This window comes from Asterias amurensis, chromosome 4 (genome assembly GCF_032118995.1).
Source record: "Asterias amurensis chromosome 4, ASM3211899v1".
NCBI lineage: Eukaryota > Metazoa > Echinodermata > Asteroidea > Forcipulatida > Asteriidae > Asterias > Asterias amurensis.
Genome location: NC_092651.1, coordinates 5,722,920 through 5,750,484, shown reverse-complemented (window position 1 = coordinate 5,750,484; position 27,565 = coordinate 5,722,920). Strand labels below are relative to the sequence as shown.

General features: G+C 42.7%; 2 protein-coding genes across 2 annotated transcripts; one reads left to right on the top strand and one right to left on the bottom strand.

The window, feature by feature from the left end:
- The first annotated feature begins 15,575 nt into the window (after positions 1 to 15,575).
- LOC139936347 (uncharacterized) lies at positions 15,576 to 19,302 on the top strand. The gene has a single exon (XM_071931148.1). It carries the CDS (start codon positions 15,576 to 15,578, stop codon positions 17,508 to 17,510), a length of 1,935 nt encoding a protein of 644 aa, XP_071787249.1. The 3' UTR covers positions 17,511 to 19,302.
- A 1,157-nt stretch (positions 19,303 to 20,459) lies between these two features.
- LOC139935872 (uncharacterized) lies at positions 20,460 to 26,540 on the bottom strand. Its single transcript, XM_071930485.1, has one exon. It carries the CDS (start codon positions 26,538 to 26,540, stop codon positions 20,460 to 20,462), a length of 6,081 nt encoding a protein of 2,026 aa, XP_071786586.1.
- Positions 26,541 to 27,565: the final 1,025 nt, after the last annotated feature.

The window sequence follows — 27,565 nt, the reverse complement described above, 5'->3', positions numbered from 1 at the left end:
TAAATACCGTACTATGATAAGACAACGGCTCCAGTCAGAACCGTAACCAATAATTCTGATAAATCACTTGTAGATTGTTGACAGCAAACCGAAACATTGATACCAGATACTAACAAGGTTGTAGGGATCCTAGATCCAAATATTGGCATAGCGTCAAGTTTGTATCACATTTCTGAAAAGAGTTCTGTGAGAAAAGAGAAAATAATTAATCAAAATTATCTTAATAAGGTTGCTATCCGCCAACTATTAACTTACTTTGAATCATTGACATCTTTTAAAATAAAACCATAGGTAATTGCCTTTCTATTGCTTTTATGCTTCACGTCGGATTGCCTTAATATTATAATCACGCCATGTTTAAAAAATAATACAACATTCTTTACTTGATAAGTGAATACATAACAATTGATTTAACTGCTGATATCCGTCTTCGAAATATCGATATTTTTCAAATGTTTGGATACAGAGGCCAGAGGTGTGTATTGAGAGAGTTGCGACATGGAGGGACCAGTTTTCTTTGGTCACGTGGTTGCTGGACCCCATGTTGTCTCCAAGTGCGGCACAACCCAATGGCTGCGCAGACAAGTCTGGCACCCCGTGTTCGCCCATACGTTTCTTAGGAACAAAATTGCTTCTAATCGCAAATTGTCGCAACTCTCCCAATATACAGTAAATAATGTTGGGTAGAATATAACATAATGCTATCTATTATCAGCTATTCTTTTGTAATAAACGGAAAACTTGCTTGACTCAGCATGGTAACTCTATTCTAATATCAAGAGCTTGTAAATTGCTTTTTTTTTTGCCTTACTATTCAATCTAAATCATTCAATCGGCGATTAAGAGGATTTATTTTAATATCTTTGTTTTGATTTTAAAACAATAATACTGAAACTAATGGCTGTTTACTCTGTTTTGGGAAGTAAATAGAGTATGGTATCTTCTCTTTTACTCTAAACGTCAAATCATTAAGCGTAAAATGTAGTTATTTGTAAATCGGTTTTGGGGGTTGAACAAAGAATTGTCAATTCTTTACTCAACCCCAATAATCATTTCAAAATTTACCCAGTCAGTTTCCCTTGTGGTTTATATTGATATCTGAAACAAAAAGTCGCATCCCATTAAGGTGATCCCCTGGCTGCCGCTTCCCAGGTTGTATCGTAAATTGGGTGTGGTCCCTGGCTACACGGCAGTTAACGGTTGTGTGGCTTCTGACTACCACCCCCAAACAAAGATATTGACAAATTGTAATAGGGACACCGCCAATATAGGGCTAGATAGCTCAGTTGGTAGAGCGCCGGCACGTTTATCCGGAGGTCGTTGGTTCGAATCCCACTCTAGTCAATTCTTTGTTCCACCCCAAAAATCATTTCAAAATGTAACCAGTTAGTTTCTCTTGTGGTTTATAATGATATTTGTAAATTGAAAACAATTGTAAGATTCAACGGCAACTGTTTTATTCCCTAAAGTTTTATTCAAATTTGGCTTCAGTTTTTAAGAATAAACCATCAAATTAACTCTCTACGAAAAAAAGGTTTATCGTGGTTTTCATTACTAGGGCCAAAATAATCAACATGTTTTGTTTTCCTACACACAGTGCGCCGAACCATGTATGAGTTCAATGCATATATCTAGACTATAGGGGCTATGACAAAAGTAATAGGAGAAGGGACTTCACCATATTATTTGTAAAACACAAAGGTTTAATTCGATGACGTGTCAACAATAATGAAACCATTTCCGGGGAAACCAAAGACACTCACACGCTTAATCCCAAATCTTCATCAAAACGATCAACTGCTTCACTATACGTGACCTCTAATCCCAATAGGTCAGAACCACCCTAAACAGATAAACAAAAACAACAACATTGGTTGAACACCATCACTTCGTAACCCCTCCCACCAGTGTCACGAGACACCCCCAGCCCCGCCCACCCTCGGGACAGCTCGGGATCATTATTTCCATCGAGCTTTGCTATTTCACACTAACTACAAAATAGCCCCAGGACCCACCACCCACTCCCCGGTCTTTTAAAAGTCAAATGAAATCCAGCACCAATAAATGGTTCCTTTTAGCGAACTAACTTTGAGACGTACTATTGGCGGCAAAAGGATAACTCCGCCCATAGACTTTTTCGCAAATACCATTGCGCAAACGCAGATTGATGAATGAGGTGCATTGTGGGATAGATATGGATCAAATTTGATCACCAGCTAGAGCACAATGCATCTAATTCCAAGCTATATAACATACTGTTTAAGAAAGTGATTAAACTTTAGTATAGTATGCCCACATAGGCCTACTGCAGAATAATGAGCTGAAGATGCTTTAGGATGGCCACACAAATTGTATGTTGGATTCTGGACAACCAAGGCTAACTGCATATAAAACAACTGTCTCTCCAGCTTTTATACTTTCGAAGTATGGTTTGGTCAGCTGTGGGTAACGGTTCTTTCCGGCTGCTACTGTTTCGTTTTATTTCAAACACCCTGGGCCCTCGATCTCTCAGTGAAGTCTTCAGGGTGTCCTCTTTCCCCGGCCCCTCGTAACCTCCAGATTCATCTAAGGGACCCAAACTATACATTTCTAGAGAACCCTTGAGTTTGGCTCTCTAACAGTGCCACACAACAGCAACACGGATCTTCTGTTTTCAAAGAACTGTTCTTTACAGTTGACATATAACTTGTCAAAATAGGAATAAATACCGCAGGCAACAAAAAACTTGTAGGCCTACATCTCAATGGCATGCATGGACGCTATTGAGAATGGGTTTCCCGAGAACATGTAGCGTAAAAAGCAAACCAAACTGGAGTGTGCTTGTATTATCATAAGTCAAGTGTTTAACACTATTTGATTTATTTGCATAACGAACAAACACGATATTGGAAGGTCATGTTCAATGCATACAGTTCATGGCGTTATGATGTATAGGTACGGAGACTAAAGTCAGAAGGTACGGTGTTCTATATATGCCACGTGCACAGCAACAATTAAAAGCACAATGTAAAAATAATGCGGTTTATAACAGAAAAGTAGTTTTTAAAAGATAATAATTTTTTATAATTTCCAATATTTTCCTGAGCACTTTTTATGTCATTAATGTTTTTTGCTACTTTTTAGAGTCACTTTTCAAGTCTCCGGTAGACTTTATAAAAAAAAAACTAAAAAAAACCTATAATACCAATGAACATTATCACAATTGAATTAATAACTCCATGTAGTTGTTGTAAACCAGTCCTTTGTGCTGTACAATTGAACTGCGATCTAAATTGATATTGTATAAAGTATTGTACAAATACGGGATTTGTTTGATCTCCGTCTATCCCTTCAGAATGCCCCGTCCCCTCCCCCTCCAAAGAAATAAATTACCCCCACAATAACACAGCAAGCACTCGGAGTGAAGTTTCTGCTTTGGGAAGCTTTTTAACGTCTTTTTACCGGATCAACAATCTTCAAACTTTTATTTCAACAATTAGTAAGTGTTTCAAACAAATTTATATGTTCTACCTGGGTGGAATTTGCGGGGAGGGGTGATGAAAGAAAACGAAAACTGAAAGATAACTGCCCCAATTAGCGTGCATGAAGCTAGAATTTTGATTTGTCGTGTCATGTTCATTTTGGACCTGATAACTGACTCTTTAGCCAATCAATCAACCAGTTATTCAATGTTCACAAACCAAAGTATTCAATATTTGGGGTCAATTTTTCAGACTGCAAACGTCAAGTTCCACAAACACATTTCAGCTACGAAATGTCATTGAAATGACTAATTCAGCGCACACTATCGCAATGGTCTCACAAGGCCACCGTAGAATGCAGTGCAACACTGTAGGTGTGGGTTTTTCCAGTTGTGAGAAATAGCTACCATTGCATTTCGCACGGGATGCCGATCATTACGTTGTACTGTATACATTCACATCGGTGTTGAGTTGGCGAAGGGGTGCACTGCTTTTCACATTTTGAACGTTGATTAACGAACATAATCCATTACTGTTGCTGGCAATCTTCCACTTCCGATTCATCAAAGAGGTAGGAGGTAGGACTTTACTTCACTAGGGTCTATTGTGTCTCAATTAACATGACCAATTAGACATGTACTAACTGACATGTTGGCTGTGTGTAAATGAACATGATTCGGTTCGCACCTACCAGTATTTTGTATTGCAATGTACACGCTCTTGCATTGAAACTCGATCTGACAAATTGCAGTGAAACTGACATCCCCTAAAAAGTCTTTATTTATCATTCATTCATTTATTCTTTCGTTTACTTTGTCACATCAAGTTGCACTATTTTCTATATGAACATAATTAGTATATATGTGTGTAATAGTACATGAAGCAGTTCACACAAACCAGTGTCAATAAATCTAAACAATACATGCTTTAGTTCTGATCAATCCTGATCAGACAAATTGTTTGAAAGCTATAAGAAAGCAAAATTATGGATGTTTTAAAAGTTTTACTTTTTAGGATCAACACAAATAATGTCATTGTCATCAGACCCTATTAGTTAGAAGTCCTCTTGTTCATTCATTTGTTTATTTATTTGTCATTTTTGTTTTGAACAATATAAAGTTAATAGTCTAGCAGTGTGCATAAGAAGTTTTAAAAATGTACTGATGGTACAGATACTAATCACATGTGTAACCAGGGTCTCGAGGTAAACCTGTGGCAAGGAAATATGAAGGCAATATGTTGAGTCAATTTCTGTCTTTCTGTTAAAACAATGCATTTATTAGTAAAAGTACATTGACCTTAGACAGCGCCCTCGTAGTGCCCACTCTCTGCAGGCCACAGGATTAAAAAGTTTTGTTTGGGGCTATTGTTTACATACACAAAAGCAATACATTGGAAGGGTGGTAACACACTCCCCCTCATAAACAAATGTCGTCCCTGACATTTAAAACACAATTAAAAACTGTTCATCCACTGGAAACTTTTAGTCAACTCATTACTAGAGTGATTACCCTAAACATCATTTTGCGAACTGTTTCCTAGTCCGAATGACAGAGAGTCCGAAGTGGTTAACAGGTTGCGCGCGTTACCTGCATCATTTCAGTCTTTTGTGTCAATCAACACACATCAAAACAATGGGTAGACCTTACACATTCCTGTGTAGTGGTACAGTAGTTCCATATAGTGCATATTGTTCTCAGCAATTCTAACTCTTAACTGGAGGGACACTCCACAGTCTCGTCATTGTCCCCGCTGCAGCAATCCAGTCCATCCTTTATGCTGTTCCATTGATTTCGCACTTTATCAATCAAAAATCGTTATAGCAAGAAAAGCACTGTCCGAAATCACTGCCATTTATGCCTTAACTTGGTATCTCTCGAATATCTTAGTTCAAATGTTCAGTACTCTACATCCATCTGTGTCCCGGTAATCGATTATCCCCAGCATATCCTGGAGTGGTAGGGAGGGGTTGTCCCGATACGTCACATGGCCATCGATAGAAATGGTGGAGTGGTTGTTGGTACCGAAGAAGTTGTGAAACATCCATCTGCTGCGGTTTTGGCTGGACAGCTCCAAAGCCCATTGGATTCGGCTGTGGTAAGGATTGTGGGTTAAACTGACTTACCGGTACTATTGATGATTGATTCCAATGTCCAGTACTCACGGGCATACAACTGGCGTCTGGTGATCCCAGGTGTTGATAGGTGAAAGTGTTGGGTTGGTGTCTTTGCCTCATCGAGCGTCGCTCAGTCTGATTTCCATCCTCCATGTCAGCTGTTGCTTGTTCAGCAATCTGTGGGTATACAAAAGGGTTAGCAGACACCACACCAGTGGCATCAGAGTCGTGATGTGAAGGAGAGACTGCTGGGGTTGGGTCATGATGTACATCAGATGCTGTCGGTTGTGAAGAGAGAACTTTTCCATCATCACTAGTCTGATTACCTGTCGGATCATCGTCATTGCCCTTAGTAGAGTGGTCACTGAAGGGTTCGATCACAGCATGATCTTGGTGCAGTTCATTTTCATCTGATGACGAAGAGTGATCCAGTTGATCTTGGGTCGCTTGGGGTTCCTTCGATGCCAATACTCTATAATACTCCTGAAGATAATCATCCTCCTCATCAGAACTATCTTCTGAACAGACATCTGGGGGCAGGCGAAGATTTTTCGCTTTGTCCTTTGGATGTGCTGTCTTTCTCCGTGTAGTTCTGTTGGTAGTACTCTTCTTGTCAGCCTCAGCTGGAGGTTCATGGACTGACAAGAAATCGCATGGGAGAAGGAGATTCCTGTGCAGTGTTCTTACCCTACCGATTCCATCCTCTGGGGAAAGCTCGTACACTGGTAAGTCACCTTTCTTGGATACTACGACATGTATCTTATCCTCATAGTAGGACTGAAGTTTCCCTGGGCCACCTGGTGGAACACAGTTTTTCAGGAGTACTCGGTCACCTGGAGCCAGTGATGTATTCATCGCTTTTCTGTCATAATACACCTTTCCGTTGGTTGCTGATTTTTCCGCACTCTTCCGAGCTAATTCATAGGCCTCTTTCATGCGATCCTTCCACTTGTCTACATAATCGTCTCGGTTATTTGTGGAGTCCGATTGGCCGGGAGACAGTCCAAATGCTAAGTCCACAGGAAGACGTGGTAAACGTCCGAAGAGAAGATAGTGTGGTGAGAATCCAGTGGTTTCATGTTGGGTGTTGTTGTAGGCATGCACTTCCTTGTTCAGATGGTGTTTCCACTCGTGTTTTTGGTTTTCTGTTAGTGTCCGCAGCATTGATAAAAGCGTTCGGTTGAACCTTTCTACTTGGTCATTTCCTTGCGGGTGGTATGGGGTAGTGTGTGAACCATCAACTGCTGACAATTTTCCCAATCTCCGAAACAAATGATTTTCAAATTCACGCCCTTGATCATGATGTAGACGTTTAGGGTACCCAAATCGAAGGATGAAGTCATTATAGATCTTGTCGGCTGCAGTACGTCCTGATTTGTTGGTAGTTGGGTAGGCTTGAGCAAAACGTGTGAAGTGATCTATGACCACCAGAATATACTCAAAACCTCCAGTACTGCGTTCTAGATGTAGAAAGTCAATACTGACGAGTTCAAATGGCTCTGTGGTGACGATACTCATCATTGGTGCTCGGACTGGTTTGGGGGGCTTCTTCTGTCGGATACAATGGCATTGCTTGGTGACATAGTTTTCAATGAAGGTTTCCATGTGTGGCCAATAGCAACGTTCACGTGCAAGATGAAGAACCCTATCAGTGGCTAGATGACCCATGTTGTCATGTAGTTCTCTACAAAACACTGACCTCCATTTCTGAGGAACAACCAGTTGTGTTTTCGTCTTGGTTTTCCGCTGCAGAATTCCATCGGCATCAATCTCCATTTTCTTCCATTCGTGCATCATCGAAGTTGTGTCTGATACTTCTCTTCGTTCAGCTCGTGTTGGCCATCGACCTTTCGATTTATACCGTAGGAATCGTGCAATTGCTGGATCCTCTTGTTGGGCTACTTTGATGTCCAGCTTAGAGGACGGTTGAGTAGTCTTGATTCGTTCAGGTTGGTCATCATGGTTGTCCACTATATTGCAGTTAACAGCCAGTGAATTTTTAGCAGTGCAAAGTCTCTGGTCTCTGTTGAATTTGAATGCCATGTACAGTCGCTGCCATCATCGTGGGGGAGATTTCTTCTGTGCAAAGGTCTTCAAACCTTTTGGGCTCAAGTGGCATGCGTGAAAGAGCATCAGCATCACCATTCTCCCTGCCTGGTCTGTACTTTATTGTGAAGTTGAAGTCGGCTAATTCTCCAACCCATCGATGTCCGATTGCGTTCAGTTTAGCCGTACTTAGTATGTAGGTCAGGGGATTGTTATCAGTGTAGACAGTGAAGGATTTGGCATAATGTAAGTAATCACGAAAATGATCAGTGACCGCCCACTTCAGTGCCAAAAACTTAAGTTTTCCTGAATGCAAATGGTAGTTCTTTTCAGCTGGGGACAAGGCTCTGGATCCATATGCTATCACTTGTAGTCGTCCTTCTGACTGCTGTTGATACAGTACTGCCCCAAGGCCATCCTGGGATGCATCTGTGTGTACAATGAACGGGAGGTTGAAATTCGGGTAACCCATTACTGGAGTCGAAGACAGTTCATCAAGAAAGGTATTTATCACTTCTTGGTGCCTAGGTAGCCACTGAACTAGTGTACTCGATGGCGTCTGGCCTCCCTTCGTTGGCTTTGGTTTCTTTGGTTGTCGTCCCCCTCTGTGATTTGAGGTTGATTCCTTGGTGTGACTCGGGTCAGGGGTAAGAAGTGTATACAAAGGTTTTGCTCGCTTTGCATAATCCTTCAAGTAGCGACGATAGTACCCGGTTAAACCAAGTAGCTTCCGTAACTCTCCTACTGTCTTTGGTGTCTTCTGTTTCAAACTCTGAAGAGCATCCGTGTCTTTAGGGTCAGGTTTGTAGCCTTCTGATGTGATAATCCTCCCTAGGTAGCGAACCTCTGACTGGAATAAATGGCATTTACTCGCTTTTAGTTTCAGTCCATGTTGACGTAACCGTTGGAGGACAGTCTGAAGATTTTGAACATGTTCTTCAAAACTGGCACTATATACTATTACGTCGTCTAGGTAGACTTCACAGATGGTGTGGTTCAGTCCATCCACAATACTCTCCATACACCGCTGGTAGGTTGCTGGTGCATTCTTCAAGCCAAATGGTATTCGCACCCATTCATGTAGGCCCCAGGGGGTTACAAATGCTGTCATGTGTCTGCTCTCTTCACTCATGTACCCCTGATGGTAGGCTTTTCCTTGATCTAGTGTGCTAAACCATTTCTTCCCTCCTAAGCCATCAAGGACATCTTGTATGCGTGGTATTGGGTGACGGTCTGGTATTGTTTTTCTATTTAATTCCCGGTAGTCCACACACAGTCTGAGCCCACCACACTTCTTGCGAACACAGACAACCGGCGAGGCATAGGGGGAACTGGATTTCACAATCCACTCTCGCTCCATGAGGTCCTGGATATAATTTTTCACTTCCTGGTAGAGTGGTCTTGGGATGGATTGGTACATCTTTTGTACAGGGATATGATCTGTTAAGTGAATTTTCATCTGAAGGTCTGGAATGGTACCAATATCCTTGTCGTCATTTGCGAAAGTTGCTGATTCATCCCGTAACATCTGTTTGACTACTTCCTTCTGTGAATTTGTCAAGTTAGCCAGCTCAAATGGTGGGTCCCATGGCCGGGACTCAGGTGCTGAAGAATTCGACGTCTGACTTGGTTTGGTAGTAGCTTCAGATTGCATGGTGTTTACAGTAGCATTGTGTTCTGTGGTTTGGTTAGACGGAGATGCTATACGACCAGAACAAACTGATCGTACTAACTGGAGATTTCCCAGCAGTGTGCGTGGTACTAAGTCGATGTCTTTACTGGTCTGGTTTCTCACAGGAATCTTTATACAGCTAGATGAACCTCTCTGTAGCTCCAAAACGCTCTCGTCAATCACCAGGCCGTCTGGTAAACCACTAAGCTCTGAGGGTTCAAACACAGTGATTAACTTCTCTCGTAGTGGGCCATGCCGAACTCTGCACTTGACATCTACTCTTGTGTTTTGGGGAATGATTAGTGTTGACCTTCCAGTTTTAACAGGGCAAAAATCATCCGGATCGTTGTTGCGGATCAGGTTGACAATGTTGCTTTGCTTTACATGTGGTAATGTGAATGTCATCAGCTGGGGTAAGTCAACATCATTGGTATGCTGGATCACCTCTTCAATTACATTGTAACCAATGATTGGTTCTGCCATTGTGTTGGTCTTCACAAGGAATGGAACAGTCAGGATATCAGTCATTGTGGTGTGCTGTTTTGGAAATCTTACTTCTAGTGCCACCCGTCCATCGTAAGGTACAGATGTTCCATTTGCAGCAGTCAGGTGAAGGTCTGGTGTTGTTAACTTCTCAATGGCTAACAGTGGAACATCTGGGAGGTTCATCTTTAACCATTGACTGGACAAGATGGAGACTTGGGCACCAGTGTCCCATAAAACTTGTGTCGGTTGTTTCTGGATGGTGCAATTAACCAAACATCGTCTTCCGACTAGTTGTGTGAGCTTGTCCTGGGTTTTGGGGGTTATATGACAGATCATAGTGGTGTTTATTTCATTGGTCAGGATTGATGATACAGTTGCATTTCGCTGGGACTTCTGCTGAGGAACGGTTACTTCCTGTCCCCTGGAGGCAACCGTGGTCCGTTTCCCTGACGACATCCACGAGCAATGTGATTTTCACCTCCGCACTTGTAGCAATGTCGGCATTCATCTCCCTTGCCGCTCTCCTGACAGCTCATACATCCCCTTGGTCGAGTGGATGGTGGTCGTGGATCGCTTCTGTATGGGGAGGGCTTACTCATGGACTCCTTCAATGAGGCAACACACGCCGTCAATTCTTGTAGTCCTGCCGCCAACTGCTGAATTTGAATGGACTCGGCGCTTTTCTGGGGGGTTGCACCTGATCCTTCGAGCCGTTTGTAGCCATGGCAATTGAGCTCACTTTGGTTTTGGGAACCCTCTTGATTGATCTTTTTTCTTCGAGGCTCACAACCGCATTCAGCTTTTCCAGAAGATCTTCGTCGGATATATCTGGATCTTGAAGATATTGACGCATCTCTCCCTTTAAAGTGCCGCTTAGACCTGTCCTCAGTGTCTGGATAAACGTGCTTTGGACCAGGTTGGTGTCATATCTCAGGGGGGATTGGTCTTCCTGCGAGGCAAAAACTACTTTCTGGCGAAGGGACATAGCACGGATCAAGAAATCGTGTGGAGATTCTTTCTGGTCCTGGGATGCAGCAACCAATTCTTGATAAATATCAATGGCATCACGCTCCTTGAAGTGGGCCCTCAAGATTCGGCGGAGCTGAGGGAGCGTGACTTCTGGCCTTCCTTCCAAGTAGCTCCTGAGCGGTACCCCTGGCGCCACTGCCCTAGTAACTGCTGAAATTACCTCCCTGGCTTTGTATCCTTTTTGAAGGGCGTCTTCTATCTGGCGCGCCAGGCTGTTGAAAGACAATCTATCGGGTTGACCAGAGGTCCCGATCTGTCCCTGGATCTTGAGCTCCCTCCGAGCTAGAGTCACGGTGGCCGCCGCTGGGTCTAACTGGAGTTGCTCCTCCTCTTTCTTCTCAGCTTGCAAGTGCACCAACACACCCTCCAACTGCTCCTTTGTCAGGCCATGCAGCGACGCCTTCACATCCGCTTCTAGCTGCTCTAATGATTCATTAGTTGCCATCTCCGCCGGCTAGTCTGGCACAAGCTTACGTTACTGTTTAAACTAGCACCAACCTTCTTCGCTTTCCTTTGGCAACTCCTTCCTTACAAGCAGCTAGTTTCATGATTCGACTACTGCTGCATGGCCGTCATCTCACCAGTCAGTACTTTATCTCGAGAAGGGGTCCTGGCAAGGTCGCCAAAATGTAACCAGGGTCTCGAGGTAAACCTGTGGCAAGGAAATATGAAGGCAATATGTGAGTCAATTTCTGTCTTTCTGTTAAAACAATGCATTTATTAGTAAAAGTACATCAATACAAACGCTTAACTATTAGAGAAAACTAGCATTATTTACATAAGTTGAACATTCTGCTTTCCTTAACCTATGGAGCTATCGCATCTATCCACAGTCAAATATCATTTTGATAATCATATTTATGAATGAAACTACGTATACAGTTTAGGAATTTCTCAAATTACTATGCAGACAGTAATATTTCACTAGTGTTCAACCTTGACTAAACATTAACAATCAAACTCGGAAAATACGTATTTAACTTCTAACAGCACATGAGAAACATAACTTTAAACTTGTGTGGCCTTTCTACTACAGTATGGAATACACAAATCTTTCTTTATAAATTGTTTACTGCATGAACAACAAGGGTTTTAATTGAGTGTCTTGAACATCCAAATCTCTAATTGCATCCATCTAAAATGCATTCTAACTGTTCTATTTCTAGCACTTGACAGAAGTTTGAATCAGGTACTGTTTTCACGTACTTCTCTATTTTCACGTTACATGTCTGATCAACTCTCTTTGATATTCAAGGATCCAATCTATGAAATTAAACCTTCCATTGTTTTAAAGGAATACAATTGTAATTACTCCTGAACTATGACTTTATAAGACTCATGCACTTGTCTGCAAATCTTATGTTATACTAAAACAACCAAGCCTTAGTTTTGTCTCCTCACTGCAGATTGCCATGAGCTCATAGCCTTGCTCAAGTCAAAACTAGTTTGAAATATCTCTCAAATCTCTTTTATGATGCTAACAAATCACTACTCATAGCCATAAATCCTGAGAGGACTTTCCTCTATAGAATCCATGCATCTTCACAATTGGTAGTTTTTACCTTTGTGATAATAGTCCTTTTGCAAAGCCTCAACTCTTCATTTACATGAGGTAAATCTTGTGCACACTTCCCCTATACCCATTTGTACAACTTGGGACAAAAGAGAAAGTTCACTTTAAAATCCATCTTCATCATAAACATCCTCAGTCTAAATACCTCAATTCAGCCTTATAAGTAATCTTTATACCTAAACAATAATAGTAACTATAATAAAAAGTTTTCAACATACCTGTGGCAAGAAAATATGAAGGCAATATGTTGAGTCAATTTCTGTCTTTCTGTTAAAACAATGCATTTATTAGTAAAAGTACATTGACCTTAGACAGCGCCCTCGTAGTGCCCACTCTCTGCAGGCCACAGGATTAAAAAGTTTTGTTTGGGGCTATTGTTTACATACACAAAAGCAATACATTGGAAGGATGGTAACACATGCTTTGAATTACACGCAGTCCATGACAGTGCCCGGTCATGGCCTTGGTGCCCCTTCAAAACATTCCCATAGACTTTTGAGATTTTCCACTGGAGTACCCTTTGCAAAATGAAAATGGCCTTGCTAAACATTGTGATTGCCCGCTGGGCGTTGGTGTTATTTGCGAGCTGCAGAGCAGTGCGAGCCTATCTCATACCAATTTCCGTCCGGCATCCGTCCGTCCGTCCGTCCGTCTGTCCGTCCGTCCTTCCTTTTGGAAATGTTAAAGTTTTTTGTTTAAGTTTAAGTCTTTGAGTTGAGTTGTTTTGGTATGAACAAGCCAAAGTGACATTGTTATATATAATTGCCATTCATTTTTGGGTAATTTTCAGTTATGTTTTCAAATATTGTTGAAGTCTTTGAAATAATTTTTTTTTTTAGTTTTTGGAATAACAAAAATGTTTTTCAGGCTCAAACATTGACATCTGGATTTAAAAAAAAAGCTCAAATTAAAATCTCAAAGTTTTAAATATTTTGTTTAAACAAAAAATCGACCTCTAACACTTGTTCAGTTTGAATAAGACGAAACAATGAAAAACATAAACGGCCATAACTCCTGATTGCATTGATGTACTGACTTGAAACTTAAAGGAACACGTTGCGCTGGATCGGTCGAGTTGGTCTTTGAAAAGCGTTTGTAACCGTTTGTTATAAAACACTTCTGGGTGGAAAGATGTTGTTAAAGTAGAATACAATGATCCACACAAACATGCCTCAAAATTGCACGGTTTTCCTTTTACCTCGTCGCCTAACACGGTCGGCCATTTATGGGGGTCAAATTTGACTCCCATAAATGGCCGACCATGTTAGTTCGCAAAATAAAAGGAAAACCACGCAATTTCGGGGCAAATTTGTGTTGATCATTGTATTCTACTTTTAAACCATCTTTCTAACCAAGCATTTTATAACAAACGGTTACAAACGCCTTTTATAGACCAACTCATCCGATCCAAGGCAACGTGTTCCTCTATTTCAAATTTGATTGCTTTTTCCATGAAGATTCATATGAATAGACACAACTCAAAGAATTAATCAATGGTTTCAGTTGAGTGAGCTAAGATGAAAACCTAAAATGGTCATAACTCCTTTTTGCATTGACGTACTGACTTGAAACTTAAATCAATTATTGATTCGTACATATTAATTCACTTGAAAAGATAAAACTAAAAGAGTTTATTACTGGTTCCAGTTGAATGCAATAAAATAATAATACTAACCTTAAAGGCAGTAGACACTATTGGTAATTGTCTAGACTAGATTGTAATAGACTAGCCTTCACAGTTGGTGTATCTCAACATATGCATAAAATAACAAACCTGTGAAAATTTGAGCTCAATCGGTCGTCGAACTTGGGAGATAATAACGAAAGAATAAAACACACATGTCACACGAAGTTGTGTGCGTTTAGATGGTTGATTTCGAGACCTCAAGTTCCAAATCTGAGGTATCTAAATCAAATTTGTGGAAAATTACTTCTTTCTCGAAAACTTTGGCACTTCAGAGGGAGCCGTTTCTCCCAATGTTTTATACCATCAACCTCTCCCCATTACTCGTCACCAAGAAAGGTTTTACGCTAATAATTAATTTGAGTAATTACCAATAGTGTCCACTGCCTTTAAATGGTCATACCTTCTTATTGCAACGACTTACCAGTTTAAAACTTTTATCAAATATTGCTGCTAATATGTAGATAATATGACAAGATAAAATTCAAAGAGTTTATCACTGGTTCCAGTTGAATGAGCTAAAACAATGAAAACCTTAAATGGTCATAACTCCTTATTGCAATGATGTGTCGATTAAAAACTTTAATCAACTATTGCTGCTTACATGTATATAATAAGAAAAGATAAAACTCAAAGATCACTGGTTCCAGTTGAATGAGCTAAAGCAATGAAAACCTTAAAATTGTCATTACTTTATACTTGTCAATGTCCCCCACCCCTTTGACCATCAGTTGATGAAATGATTGGTTTTTCTGTCGGTCATTGGTTCTATCTGGCGATCGGCAGCTCGCCATGGCAGCTTCGCTGTTCTATCTTTTGGTGTAAAGTATAAAAGAGAACCATTAAGAACATTATTGTTATCATTATACTCATGTCCATCATACAAATACCACAATAAGTCGTGATAGTCCATTGTTCAAAAATCCTGGGCGTGGTCACTTATTTTCGAGTAAACATACGAACTAGCCTGTCTGACGTCACACTTCGAAAACACTGATCTTTATTATGGGTGCGTTCGTTTAGCTTCCCTGGGTCGACCCCGGTGTGTGGCGTTTTTTTTTTTTCTAGAACGAACGTGGGTAATTATCTGCACACGTTCGTCCTGGGAAAAAAAACGCCACACACCTGGGTCGACCCGGGGAAGCTAATCGAACGCAACCACTACTGATCAGTGTTCGAGGCTCGTGAATAAGCCCAGATACCAGCCTGACCGGATGTTGCCTTATGCACCTTTGACCTCTCATTCGTTTCGGAAGTGCAAACTGACATCAACTCGGACCAATTATAACACATTGCTATATCCAATGCTATCGTGACATATAATGTAATCAATGGGTTTATAAGACCAATGCCTGTCTTTATCCTAGCAGGGCAAGTATTTACGAACTTACCCAGTAAATGTGCTGCCACCAAGCGTCTAAAAGTCTCCTACATTTGTTCACTCCCTGGTAAAACGAACACGTCATTGTGTTTTTTTCATCAGGTAACAGGAGCCCATTCTCATCAAGATGGCTGAAGCTGCTTTACACACTGAGACCACTTGCAAGATTAGACATGTACACATCGAATGCCCAATCTGCCTGAGTCGGTTCACCGATCCGAAAATCCTGGACTGTCTTCACAACTTCTGCTTCAATTGTCTTCAGGAACTTACAGACAAACAGGATCCGAAGACGGATATTATTATTTGCCCAATGTGTAAAAAGGAAACATCAATCCCAGATGGGGGATTGTCGGGTCTTCTTAGCTGCTTTTTCTTGAGCTCGCTTATTGATGACGTCATTAATCTTGAAGGTCAGAAGGAGGACATTAACCCTCCTGTCTTGGCTTGCGAAGGATGCGACGAAGGTCTTGAAGCCGTCTCACGGTGTGTTGACTGTGATGCGAACTATTGCAAGACATGTCTGGAAAACCACGCAAGGCTAAAAGCTATCAGTCATCATCAAATCGTTAATGCTGTCGGTTCGTCGCATGTGCGACCCAAAGACAAGGACAAAACTGAAACACAAAAGTGCCGGAAACACACTGACCAGGAACTGTGTTTCTATTGCGACACGTGTGAATTACTTGTGTGTCTCAAATGTGCGGTGTTCGATCACCGAGCGTCCAACCACAATCTCTCTGAAATCAATGATTCCATTCGATCTTATCGTCGAGCTGTTGATGAAGCCTTGCAGAAGTTTGATGAGTGTCGCGAGCAATTCCAAAAAGTGGATGACTCTATCAAACACTCACAGCAGAGTTTACAGCTCATGGTTGACCAGGCTCTTCGAGATATTGTGGCTAAAGAGGAAGAGGAAATCACTAAGATAAGAAATGCATCTCGCCACCTTCAAGACAGAGTCACACAAATCGGTCAAGAAAGAGGTGAGGGATTTGTGAGCATACAGCGCAGCAATCACGATAAGATGAGCCGTGCAGAGCAGATCGTAGCTTCAGTCAATGACTTAATGCAACATGCTGGCATCTTTGAGCTGCTGGACCTCAAGCCAAAAGTTATGCACAACTTAGACTTCCACAAAGAGCTTCAGTTTCAAACAGTGCAGCATAGCAAGTCATTCATCCGGTTCAAAGGTCATGATATCGTCACTGATGCAGATCTCGGTGAAATACTAGAGGAAGAGAAGTGGGAGGTTAAGACAGAGTTTGGTAAATGTGGGGGAGGTGATGGGGAGTTCATTGATGCAAGGGACGTTGCTTGTTTTAGCAATGGTGACATTGTCGTTACTGATGCTGTCATGCAGAAATTATCCACATTTACATCAAAGGGTAGTTACAAATCTACAGGTGTTCAAAGTCGAACAGAGGACGATAAACTAAAACAACCTTTTGGTGTTACCGTGACCTCTGATGACCTGCTTCTGGTTACTGACGGACAGAATGTAAAGGTTTATGATAGAGAACTGAGATACATTCGTCAGTTCCGACCCTCACAGAATCAAGTCGAGGGGAAGTCTGAGAGTCTACTTCGTGGTATTGCTGTGGACAATAAAGATCGTATTGCAGTGGCTGACTGTAAGAGAAAGTTAATATCTCTCCATACTATGGATGGATCCATCATTTCCACAATACATCGTGGCGATATTAGAAGCTACTGCCAGTTATCTGTAAGCAGCAAGGAGCGTCTGATCTTCACACGCTACGACAAGATGAAACTAGTTTGTGTGGATTTCATGGGAAACGAGGTGTTTAATATCAGACCCTCCATTGACGGCAAACCTGTCAATCCTAATGGTGTGTGCTGCGACGATGCTGGAGACATCTATGTGTCTGTTTATTGCGGTGGCTGGGGAACCAATGAGATACACCATTACGATGCATCAGGTGAGCACATCGGCTGTGTAGCTCGTGGCTTGGACCGTCCTCTAGGCATGACGTTTACTCCTACTGGTGACCTCATCGTGGCTGAGACGTACTCGGTCAAGATATTGCATCGTCTGTGAGTGTCGATGACGTCATGGTCGAAAACGATACAAAATCGTGGATGACAATTGGAAATTAACAACATCCAATAATAAATAACGACTAACCTAAAACCAAGGCACTCTCATCAAGAATATGAATAATCTATTATTCTAAACGTACCAATAACTTAATAAAAAAATTGTTTGACTTTCGCTTTACATTGAGTCACTTATGATTTAAATTCCGCTGGGCTGGTTAACCAAACTAAAAGGTGGTATGATGTAAAATCATATCAATAGACCGATTCCACTACAGACGACACGGGTCATTCCATGTCAAATCAGCCAAATTTCAGAAAAGGTCCTAACTGACCCTCTGTCTTAGATTTTGTTTTACTTTGTCAAACTGTTCCACTATGGCTAAACTGGACACACATCAACAAATTTGTTTCATGTTCCATATCGTTTTCGAGAAATGGCCTCACGAAATTTGCCCAAACCTCCCCTATTTTAAAGCTCCGCCCGGCGCCGCTCGCGAAAACACGTCGTTGTGCTTTTTTCAAACTTTAAGAGCCCATAATTTTAAAACGGTAACAGCTATACGGCTATAAGTTGTTTAAATTTGTAAACCAACTTACTTTTGGCCATAGATTCATAATTTGGCCTTAAATAGTACATATCTCATCTAATGTTAATGTTAATTGTCCCCAAAGTGGGCCTTTTATTCAACGAGGAGTGACTTTTGATGATTTTCGGGGTATCGAATTTTTGAAGAGGGATGTGAGGGAAAAGAGAAATATTATCAAAATTATCTTTAATATGGTTGCCACACGCGGACTATTACTTTTGAGGTATTTACATCTTTTAAATTTATGAGTAATTGCCTTATTGATTGATGTTATGCTTCACGTCGGATATCCTTTTAGTACAACCACTCCATGTTTTAAAATACAAGAACAATCTTACTCGATATGTGAATATTTAACAACTGATTTACCTGTTGATATCATTTCGAAATATCGACATTTTGCAAAACGTGTAGTTTTACTTCCAACATGCCGTCGGATACAGAGGCAATGCTAGGGCGCCACCTACAGACATGACAGTAATTAATGTTGAGTATAATAATATAATGCTACCTATTATCAGCTATTTGTAATAAACGGAAAACTTGCTCACTATTGTAATATCAAGAGCTTGTAAATTGCAATTTCCTGACGCTCACTCAATTGATGATCAAGATATTTTTTTTCAAATGTGTGGTTCGACTTTAAAATAAATGTGTGGTTCGACTTTAAAATAAAATAATGAAAATAATAGCTGTGTTTTGGAAGTTGAGAGAGTATGTTTTTTTCTCTTTTATCGTCCATCCATCGATCTCAAAATGTAGTTTTTATTTTTTTATTTAAAATATTTTGTAGATTCAATGGCAAATGTTTGATTCCCAAAAGCTTTATTCGAATTGAACTTCAGTTTCAAAGAATAAACCATCAAGATAACTCTCCACGAAAACAAGTTTGCTCTTCAATTCTTAAAGCTTTATCGTGGTTTTCATAACTAGGGCCAAAATAATCAACATGTTTGTTTTCCTGCCCATAGTGCGCTGACATGTATGAATTCGTTGCATATATCTTGACTATAGGGCCTATGACAAAAGTAATAGAAGAAGGGACTTCACCATATTATACGAAAATACAAAGGTTCAATTTAATGAAGTATCAACAATAATGAAATCATTTCCGAGGAAACCAAAGACACGCAACACCATTGTCTTAATCCCGAATCCTCATCAAAACGATCAACTTTTAAAACAATTTGATTTCTACTTTGTAAATATTTGTCTCTCCTTAACAATTTTTTTCTTAAATTTGTAATAGTGTGTTTTTTTTCTTCTAATTTTAATCTCTGTATATTTTCCTGTAATTCGACCTCCGGTCGCCATGGGATTTTGTTTTTTAAAGAATAAACCAATAATGAATGAATGAATGAATGAACTGCTTCACTATACAGACCTCTAATCACAATAGGTCAGAACCACCCCGAGGGGATAAGCAAACTAAAAGATTAACAACAACAACATTGGTTGGACATCATAACTTCGTAACTCCTCCCATCAGTGTCACGAGACACCCCCAGCCCCGCCCACCCCTCGGGACAGCTCGGGATCACTATTTCCATCGAGCTTTGCTATTTCACACTAACTACAAAATAGCCCCAGGACCCACCACCCACTCTCCGGTCTTTTAAAAGTCAAATGAAATCCAGCACCAATAAATGGTTCTTTTTAGCGAACTAACTTTGAGACGTACTTATTGGCGGCAAAAGGATAACCATTATACTTTTTTCGCAAATACCATTGCGCAAGCGCAGACTGATGAATGAGGTGCATTGTGGGATAGATATGGATAAAATTTGATCACCAGCTAGACCACAATGCATCTAATTCCAAGCTTTACGCGCGCGCCCCAGCATTTGCGAAAAAGGTCTATTGACCCATTGTACTGCATGATGACGTCACATGCAGCTACTGTCTAGCCATGTGGGGAGTCAAATTGCCCGTAATAATTATGAGTATTATATGATAACATACTGTTTAAGAACGTGATTCAACTTTAGTACAGTATGCCCACTGAAAAGAAGGTGTACTTGAACTTTGCTTGTACTTTTTGTAGTGTTTTATTGGTGATCATATACCCGTGGTTGATTAAGATGCACGCAGGGACTTTGGTGATTAATAGAAGTGATTCGATGATTGGATTAACCTGGATACTTAGGAGTTATTTGAGGAATTTACGTGATTAGTTTGGATTCGGACTTGTAAAATGGCGATTAGTATGATCATGGAAACATTGGAGATTTTGATTCAAGAGAGGGCGCTATAACAAAAACTGTCCTGATGCGGAGACTTTCTGACAGCCACCCCAAATTTAGGCTCTAAATTTTATCAAACAGAGAAAGTCTTCAAAAGTCCACGATAGGTGTCCATCTCTAAGGGTCTTCACTATCGGTGATCTCAGGTAGGCGTATCAGACGCGCAACGGGTCTGGTGTATTCACGATCAGCGACTTTAACTCTGGCCGCTCGGATGCGATCATCAACTCCAGGAAGTGTTTCGATGACTCTACCAACTAGCCAATGAGCTCTAGGCTGCTGAGGGTCGGCAATCATGACAACATCGCCACAGGTGAGGTTACGGCAGTCCTTTTGCCATTTTGGGCGAAGTTGGAGGCTTGGCAGGTAGTATTTCAGGAAATGTGACCAGAACTGGTCCGCTAGTACTTGGCTGTGGCGCCATCGGCGTCGTCCTATCAGCTCGTCGACAGGGTATACTACTTGTGGAAGTGACTGGTCATGGCGTCCCATCAGTAGGATATTCGGAGTTATGGGATTGATGTCTGCAACATCAGATGAGATGTAGCCCAATGGCTTGGAATTGAGGATGCCTTCAATTTCTATCAGGACGGTGCGGAGTACGGCTTCGGTGACTGATTGGTCCTTGATTACAACCTTGAGACCGTCTTTAATGCTCTTGATCTCTCGCTCCCACACTCCGCCGAAGTGAGGTGCACTGGGTGGATTAAACTTGAATCTCACTTTCTGGTCGCCTAGTTGTGCGGCAAGGTCAGGTTTCATGGCGTGGAATGCTTCCTGTAATTCAGTTTCAGCTCCCTTGAAATTGGTTCCGCAATCAGATAGCAACTCATAGGGCTTCCCTCGTCTGGAAATGAAGCGCCGAAAGGACATCAAGAAGGCATCGGTGTCCAGGCCTTCTAAGAGATCTATATGAATAGCTCTGGTCGTCATACATTTGAAGATCACCCCCCACCTTTTCTCGGAGCGGCGACCAATCTTGACATGCATCGGACCGAAACAGTCAACACCGGTAGAGTAGAAGGCTGGCTTAAATAGACGGAGACGGGACGGAGGAAGATCACCCATCTTTGGTACTTCGGGTTTTGCGCGCCATTTGCGGCATTCAAAGCATTGATGCTGATGACGACGAATTGCCTCCCTTCCCCGGAGTATCCAAAACTTGCGTCTTACTTCAGCTAGAATACGTTCTGGACCATAGTGAAGAAGCTTCTCGTCAAAGTCACGTATTATCAGCTTGGTGATGTGGTGATGAGGATCAAGGACGATTGGGTATTTAACAGCATCGGAGAGGATTTCTGCCCTACGTAGTCGTCCTCCAACTCTGATGAGCTTTGCGGTTTCGTCGTAGGCTGGGTCCAACTGTGAGAGCTTGCTCCCGGACGGTATTCCTCGTTTGGCCTTTAAGGCAGACAGCTCTTCAGGGAAGCTTTCGAGTTGACATTTTTGGTACAGAAGATTCTCGATGTCCTCCCGCAACTGTGCTGTGTCATCTCCAGGTTTGGCCACCCCGTGAAGGGATAGTTTGAAAGCCTCTACCAGAGCGTCCCAGCTGTTGTACTGATGGAGATCGGGCTGCAATGGGTTTTCTACAATGGCAGTCTTACCACAGAAGGTTGCTTTCTTCAGCTCTGTGGTGTCCTCTGTAGGGTCAGTGATTGGACTTTTCGGCCACTTAGAAGGAGGTTGACGAAGATAGAGTGGGCCTGTCTTCCATCGGGATTCTTCACTCAGTTCTTTGAGTGACTTACCCCTGGTAATGTCATCGGCAGGGTTGTTCTGGGTGTCCACATAGCGCCAGTCCAGCACATCTGTAAGGGTCTGTATTTCGGTGACACGAGTACCAACGAAGACCTTATATCGGCATGATTCTGACTTCAACCACTGCAGGACCGTGGTCGAATCGCTCCATAGGGTGACCTTGTTGATCTCTAGGGTAAGTTCCTTACGAAGGAGATCGGCTAGTTGTGCACCGGTGAGAGCTGCTGATAACTCGAGTCGTGGCATCGATAGTTGTCTTTTCGGTGCCACTCTGGATCGAGACATGAGAAAACTGACGCTGACGTCCCCCTTGTCATCTTCAGTGCGGAGGTAGGCAACTGATCCGTATACTCGTTCAGATGCGTCACAGAAAACATGTAGTTCTCTATTGGAAGTCACTGTGTTGACATCAGGCGGGGTGTAACATCTCGGCAGTTTAACCAGAGGAAGGTCGGAGAGCTCCTCCTCCCAAGTGAGCCACTGATCACGGATCTTTCCTGGTTCAAGAGGGTCGTCCCAGTCTCGTTTTGTCTTCCAAAGGTCTTGCACTAGCACCTTAGCACGTGCTGTGAAGGGAGAAATGTAGCCAATTGGATCATACTGGCTAGCAAGAATCTTGTAGATAGTTCGTAGGTTGAGCGTCGAGTACTCAGTTGATCTGTGTTTATAACTGAGTTCGTCTGTGGAACATTGCCATCGAAGTCCAAGGGTGCCTTCGGACAAGTCGTTCTGACCAAAGGCTAACCAGAGCTCGTAGCCTTCAGATCTGGCATTAGATGGAAGTTCATCAACTACTGAAGGGATGTTGCTGGCCCATTGTCTGATGTTGAAACCACCAGTTGAGAGTAGCTTTCGCATCTTCATAACGAGCTCCTTTGCTTCGGATATGGTAGGTTTACTGTCAAGGCAATTGTCGACGTAGAATGCCTGGTCAACTGCACTGCAGACATCCTTGTCGTCGCTGACGTGTTTGCGTAGTGCAAATGTGGCACAGCATGGGCTGCACGTGGTGCCAAATGGTAAAACTTGCCATTCGTAGATATCTGGCTCAACGTCTCGGTTCATCTTACGCCATACAAATCGAAGGAGAGGTTTGTCTTCAGGGAGTAGTCTCACTTGATGGAACATTGCCTGAATATCCCCAGATATGGCAACAGGGTGTTGGCGGAATCGCAGGAATACGCCAAGCAGTGAAGCACCTTGTGTTGGCCCTGGTAGTAGGTGATTGTTGAGGATCTTGCCTTCGTACTCGTAAGAGCAGTTGAATACCAAGCGGTGTTTTCCATTGTGCTCAACTACGTGGTGCGGAATATACCAGGACTCTTCAGTTTTCAGAGCTTCTTCGTTGCTGATGATTTTCACAAAGCCTGTGTCGACAAGGGTTTGGATAAGCTTGTTGTGAATTTCTGCTTTATCTGGGTGTTTTTGGAGGCGTCTTTCGTTCCGCTTCAGGTTTTGCATGACGGCTTCCTTAGTAGTTCTGAATTTGTTGTCGTCTTTGGTGCGAAGTAGAGGAGTGGCGTAGCGCTGAACTCCGTCAATCTCTATTCTGATGGTTTTTTCTTCAAGTGTCGCTATGGCTTGCTTATCTTGCTTCGAGCGAGTGACTTGCTTTTCAGAGTAGGGTAGGATGTCTGCTTGCCAGAGTCGTTCAACATTTTTAAGCAGATCCGTGGTTGGCTGAAGGGTTGTCGTGAATAAGCACTGTTGCTCTTCTGATTGGCTTTGAAGGAGATTGGCTGGACCCTGTAGAGACCAACCAAGTTTTGTGCATACAGCTAATGGTGCTCCTCTGGGGCCAAATCGAACTGGTTGTATCGGGTGAATGAGATCGGCATAGTCTGAACCAATCAGGATTAGTGGGCAAGCCTTATTGATCGGAGGCAAGGGTATCTGACGAAGGTGTGACCATCGTTTCTTGAGGGCTTCAATAGGATACGAGTACTCAGAGAGGCACAAGTTGTTGGCAGCAAAGGCACCATTGATAGGATATCTGACGTCAGAGTTGTCCCTGGGTGACACTTGCAGGTTAACTGATTTTCCTGCACATAGGAATGGCTCACTGCGCACTGTAGCCAGGAGTATGTTGTCTTCTACCCCAGAAAGCTTCAACGCTTGAACAGCTGGCATCAGGATCATGGTTCTCATTGAACCGTCGTCAAGGATGGCATAGGTCTCCATCATCCCTCCTGGTCCGTGAAGCAGAACTTTTACCACCTTTAGCATAATATGATGTGGTCGGGAGGGTTGGTCGATGAAGAGGGATTGCGTTACTGCTTCTGTGACGTAAACCTTACTAGCTCCGCTCTGGATGGCAGCATGGAGGGCAGTCAGGTGCTGTTCTTTGCAGGTGTTACAAGGTTTCTTCAGGGTGCAGTTTTCTGGCTTGTGGGAACGCCCACACCTCCAGCACCTATTCTTTTCCTTGATCCAGTTGATGATCTGTTCGGTTGTCAACTGTTTAAACTCTGTACAGCTGTTGAGGTAGTGTGTTGTCTCGTTACACTTGGGACAGTAGGCTTTGGGTTTGTGTGGGCCCTTCTGTCCAGAGTAAGTGGTGTTCGTCGATGGGGGCATCGTTGGTGTTTCGTTTGTGACGAATACTGCTGTTGCAGGAGCATTCCTCTTCTGAAAGTGTTTATCCTTCTTATCGGTAGAAGGGTTGTCACTCTTCTGGATAGCAGTAGCCTGACTGACAATTCGCCTCGCTCGGGACTTCGTTTGCAACCAGTTTGCAAAGTGGAGTAGGGTATAGGTGTTGTTGGAGTCTACCTTAATTATGTCTCTACTAATGCAGTGCTCCACAAATCTATCTCTGTAGCTTGATGGAAGTTTGCTTAGGAGTCGGTCGACATGAGAACCGCACTTTAGTTCATAGCCATTCTCTCCCTCCAGAGATTTAAGCATCCCTACCAATGAATGCACGGAGAGGGAAAAGTTCTCAAAGGCGTCATTGTCGTTGTACTTCACAGGGGGCATACTCAGGATGGAGTTGATTTCACTCTGTATCAACTGCCGTGGTTGACCGTACCTTTCTTTCAAGGCTTGCAGAGCTGCGGTGTATGGCTTGGCTTCATGGATGAAAGCTTCGGCTAACCTCTTGATGTTCCCGCTGAGTTTACCCAGCAAAACTTGGTACTTGTACGGCTCGGTTAAGTGGGGATGAACGTCGATCAGGTTATCGAGTGCCATTTTTAGGAGGGCAAAGTCTTTCTCCTTTCCACTGCTGAAGGTAGGTAGTACTGGCCTTGGTATGCCATATGAAGAGGCAATCAGCAGCTCCGTGGAGTTCGGCATCATCATTTGTGTTGGAGCTGGCCCCATTGGATGTGAAGGAGCCGGGTACGGGAACGGTTGTGCGAAGGGGTTTGGAAAAGGTGGTGCCCAACCAACCGACTGTGTTGGTGCAGTCATAGGGTACGGATTGGTAACTGCCGGCTGCATGGACGGTGGTGTTCCTTTAGATGGAGAACAAACAGACGGAGTGGTGACATCAACTACGTGTACTTCAGCCTTGTGCTTATGAACTGCAGTATTGCTGTATGTAGGGACATCACTCAAGTTGGCTATGTGAGTATTCTCAGCACTGACTGTGATTGTTTGACCCTGGGTTGGTGAGTCAGACAATATTGTTTGGTTGATGGAAGATGGGGTCACAGTTTGATGCTGTTTCTCTATCTCTGGTTCTGGATCACTGTTGACCATGGCTGTGATCAGTCGTGCTTCATTTAGCTGTTGTTCCACTTCTCGCAATCTTCTTTGTCTTGATAGTCGTGTGTTCAGAGACTCGCGCTGACGAAAAGCATTGCGCTCAATTTCTTCGGCACGTCTACGAGCCGCAAGAGCTTCTTCGTCAGCGCGTATCCGTGCGGCATAGGCCTCATCGTCTAGCCTTTGTAACTCTTCATCTGCTGATTGATCTTCCTCAATCTGGCGTTTCATCTCTTCCAGTTCAGCCTGTTTGCGTTGCTGTTTGAGTTTCGCTGATTGGGAGTCACTCAGTGTTGACTTGAAGGAAGATTTACTGTGACGGGACTGTCCGCTGTAGAGTGAGTTCGATGAGTGAGAACTCCTCCGTGAACGAGATGTTTGTGTGGTTACAACGCTATGTTCATCTGTTCTGCCGGAAGTTGAATGATGGTGGTCAATAACAAAGTCCTGAAAGTGGGCCGGCATACGTCTGTCACGAGAGGACCGAGAACGGGATTGGACGGTAACAGCACTTGTCTGTAGTCCAACTGCTGCAGCTGTAGCTGTGCTGAAAACCCCGGTAGAGGAAGGTGAGGTCTCGACGATGGTGACAGTAACTGGGACTGGATGTGTACTGGTAGCTGGAGTTGCAACTGGAATAGTAACACCGCCAATGGTAACTGCATGGGTATCATCGAGAGGGGTTGTCGGGTTAATGTTCTCGGTTTCCATTTCATTCGTAGCCATAGCCGTAGGTCGCTGGTTCAAATACGGGCTCGAAGGACCATGAAAAGAAGGTGTACTTGAACTTTGCTTGTACTTTTTGTAGTGTTTTATTGGTGATCATATACCCGTGGTTGATTAAGATGCACGCAGGGACTTTGGTGATTAATAGAAGTGATTCGATGATTGGATTAACCTGGATACTTAGGAGTTATTTGAGGAATTTACGTGATTAGTTTGGATTCGGACTTGTAAAATGGCGATTAGTATGATCATGGAAACATTGGAGATTTTGATTCAAGAGAGGGCGCTATAACAAAAACTGTCCTGATGCGGAGACTTTCTGACACCCACATAGACCTACTGCAGAATATGAGCTGAAGATGCTTTAGGATAGCCACACAAATTGATAGTCGGATACTGGACAACCAAGGCTAACTGCAGATAAAACAACTGTCTCTCTAGCTTTTATACTTTCGAAGTATGGTTTGGTCAGCTGTGGGTGACGGTTCTTTCCGGCTGCTACTGTTTCGTTCTCAAACACCCTGGGCCCTCGATCTCTCAGTGAAGTCTTCAGGGTGTCCTCTTTCCCTGGCCCCTCGTAACCTCCAGATTCGTCCCATGGACCCAAAACTGTACATTTCTAGAGAGCCCTTGAGTTTGGCTTTCCGACAGTGCCACACTTGTTCCAAACCAACCAAAATAAAACCTATTCGGTGCTGGTGTTGTATTTCACTATTCACCTTCATACTGAGAGACGTGTGAATCTGACGTATAGCCAGTGGAACTAAAGGGGAGGGGGCAATTCCCCCCATTGTGATATCAGTCTGCCCCCCCCCCCCGTGCCCCAACCCCATTTGAAAATTGAAAAATTGATATGACAATAACCAGAATAATTTTTCAGTTTTACAAACCGTCGGCGTTCTCACGAAGTAGCACTGTACGTACTTGAGGATTTTTTCTTTACATTTTTATTTGTTTACATTTCTGTTGATAATGCATGAAGACCTACAATAGCATGGAGTTTCAAAGCTCAGACAGCTTTACTT

Excerpts from the sequence above, each read along its gene's own strand:
- LOC139936347 (XM_071931148.1), top strand. The coding sequence starts at position 15,576 with ATGGCTGAAGCTGCTTTACACACTGAGACCACTTGCAAGATTAGACAT.
- LOC139935872 (XM_071930485.1), bottom strand. The coding sequence starts at position 26,540 with ATGGCTACGAATGAAATGGAAACCGAGAACATTAACCCGACAACCCCT.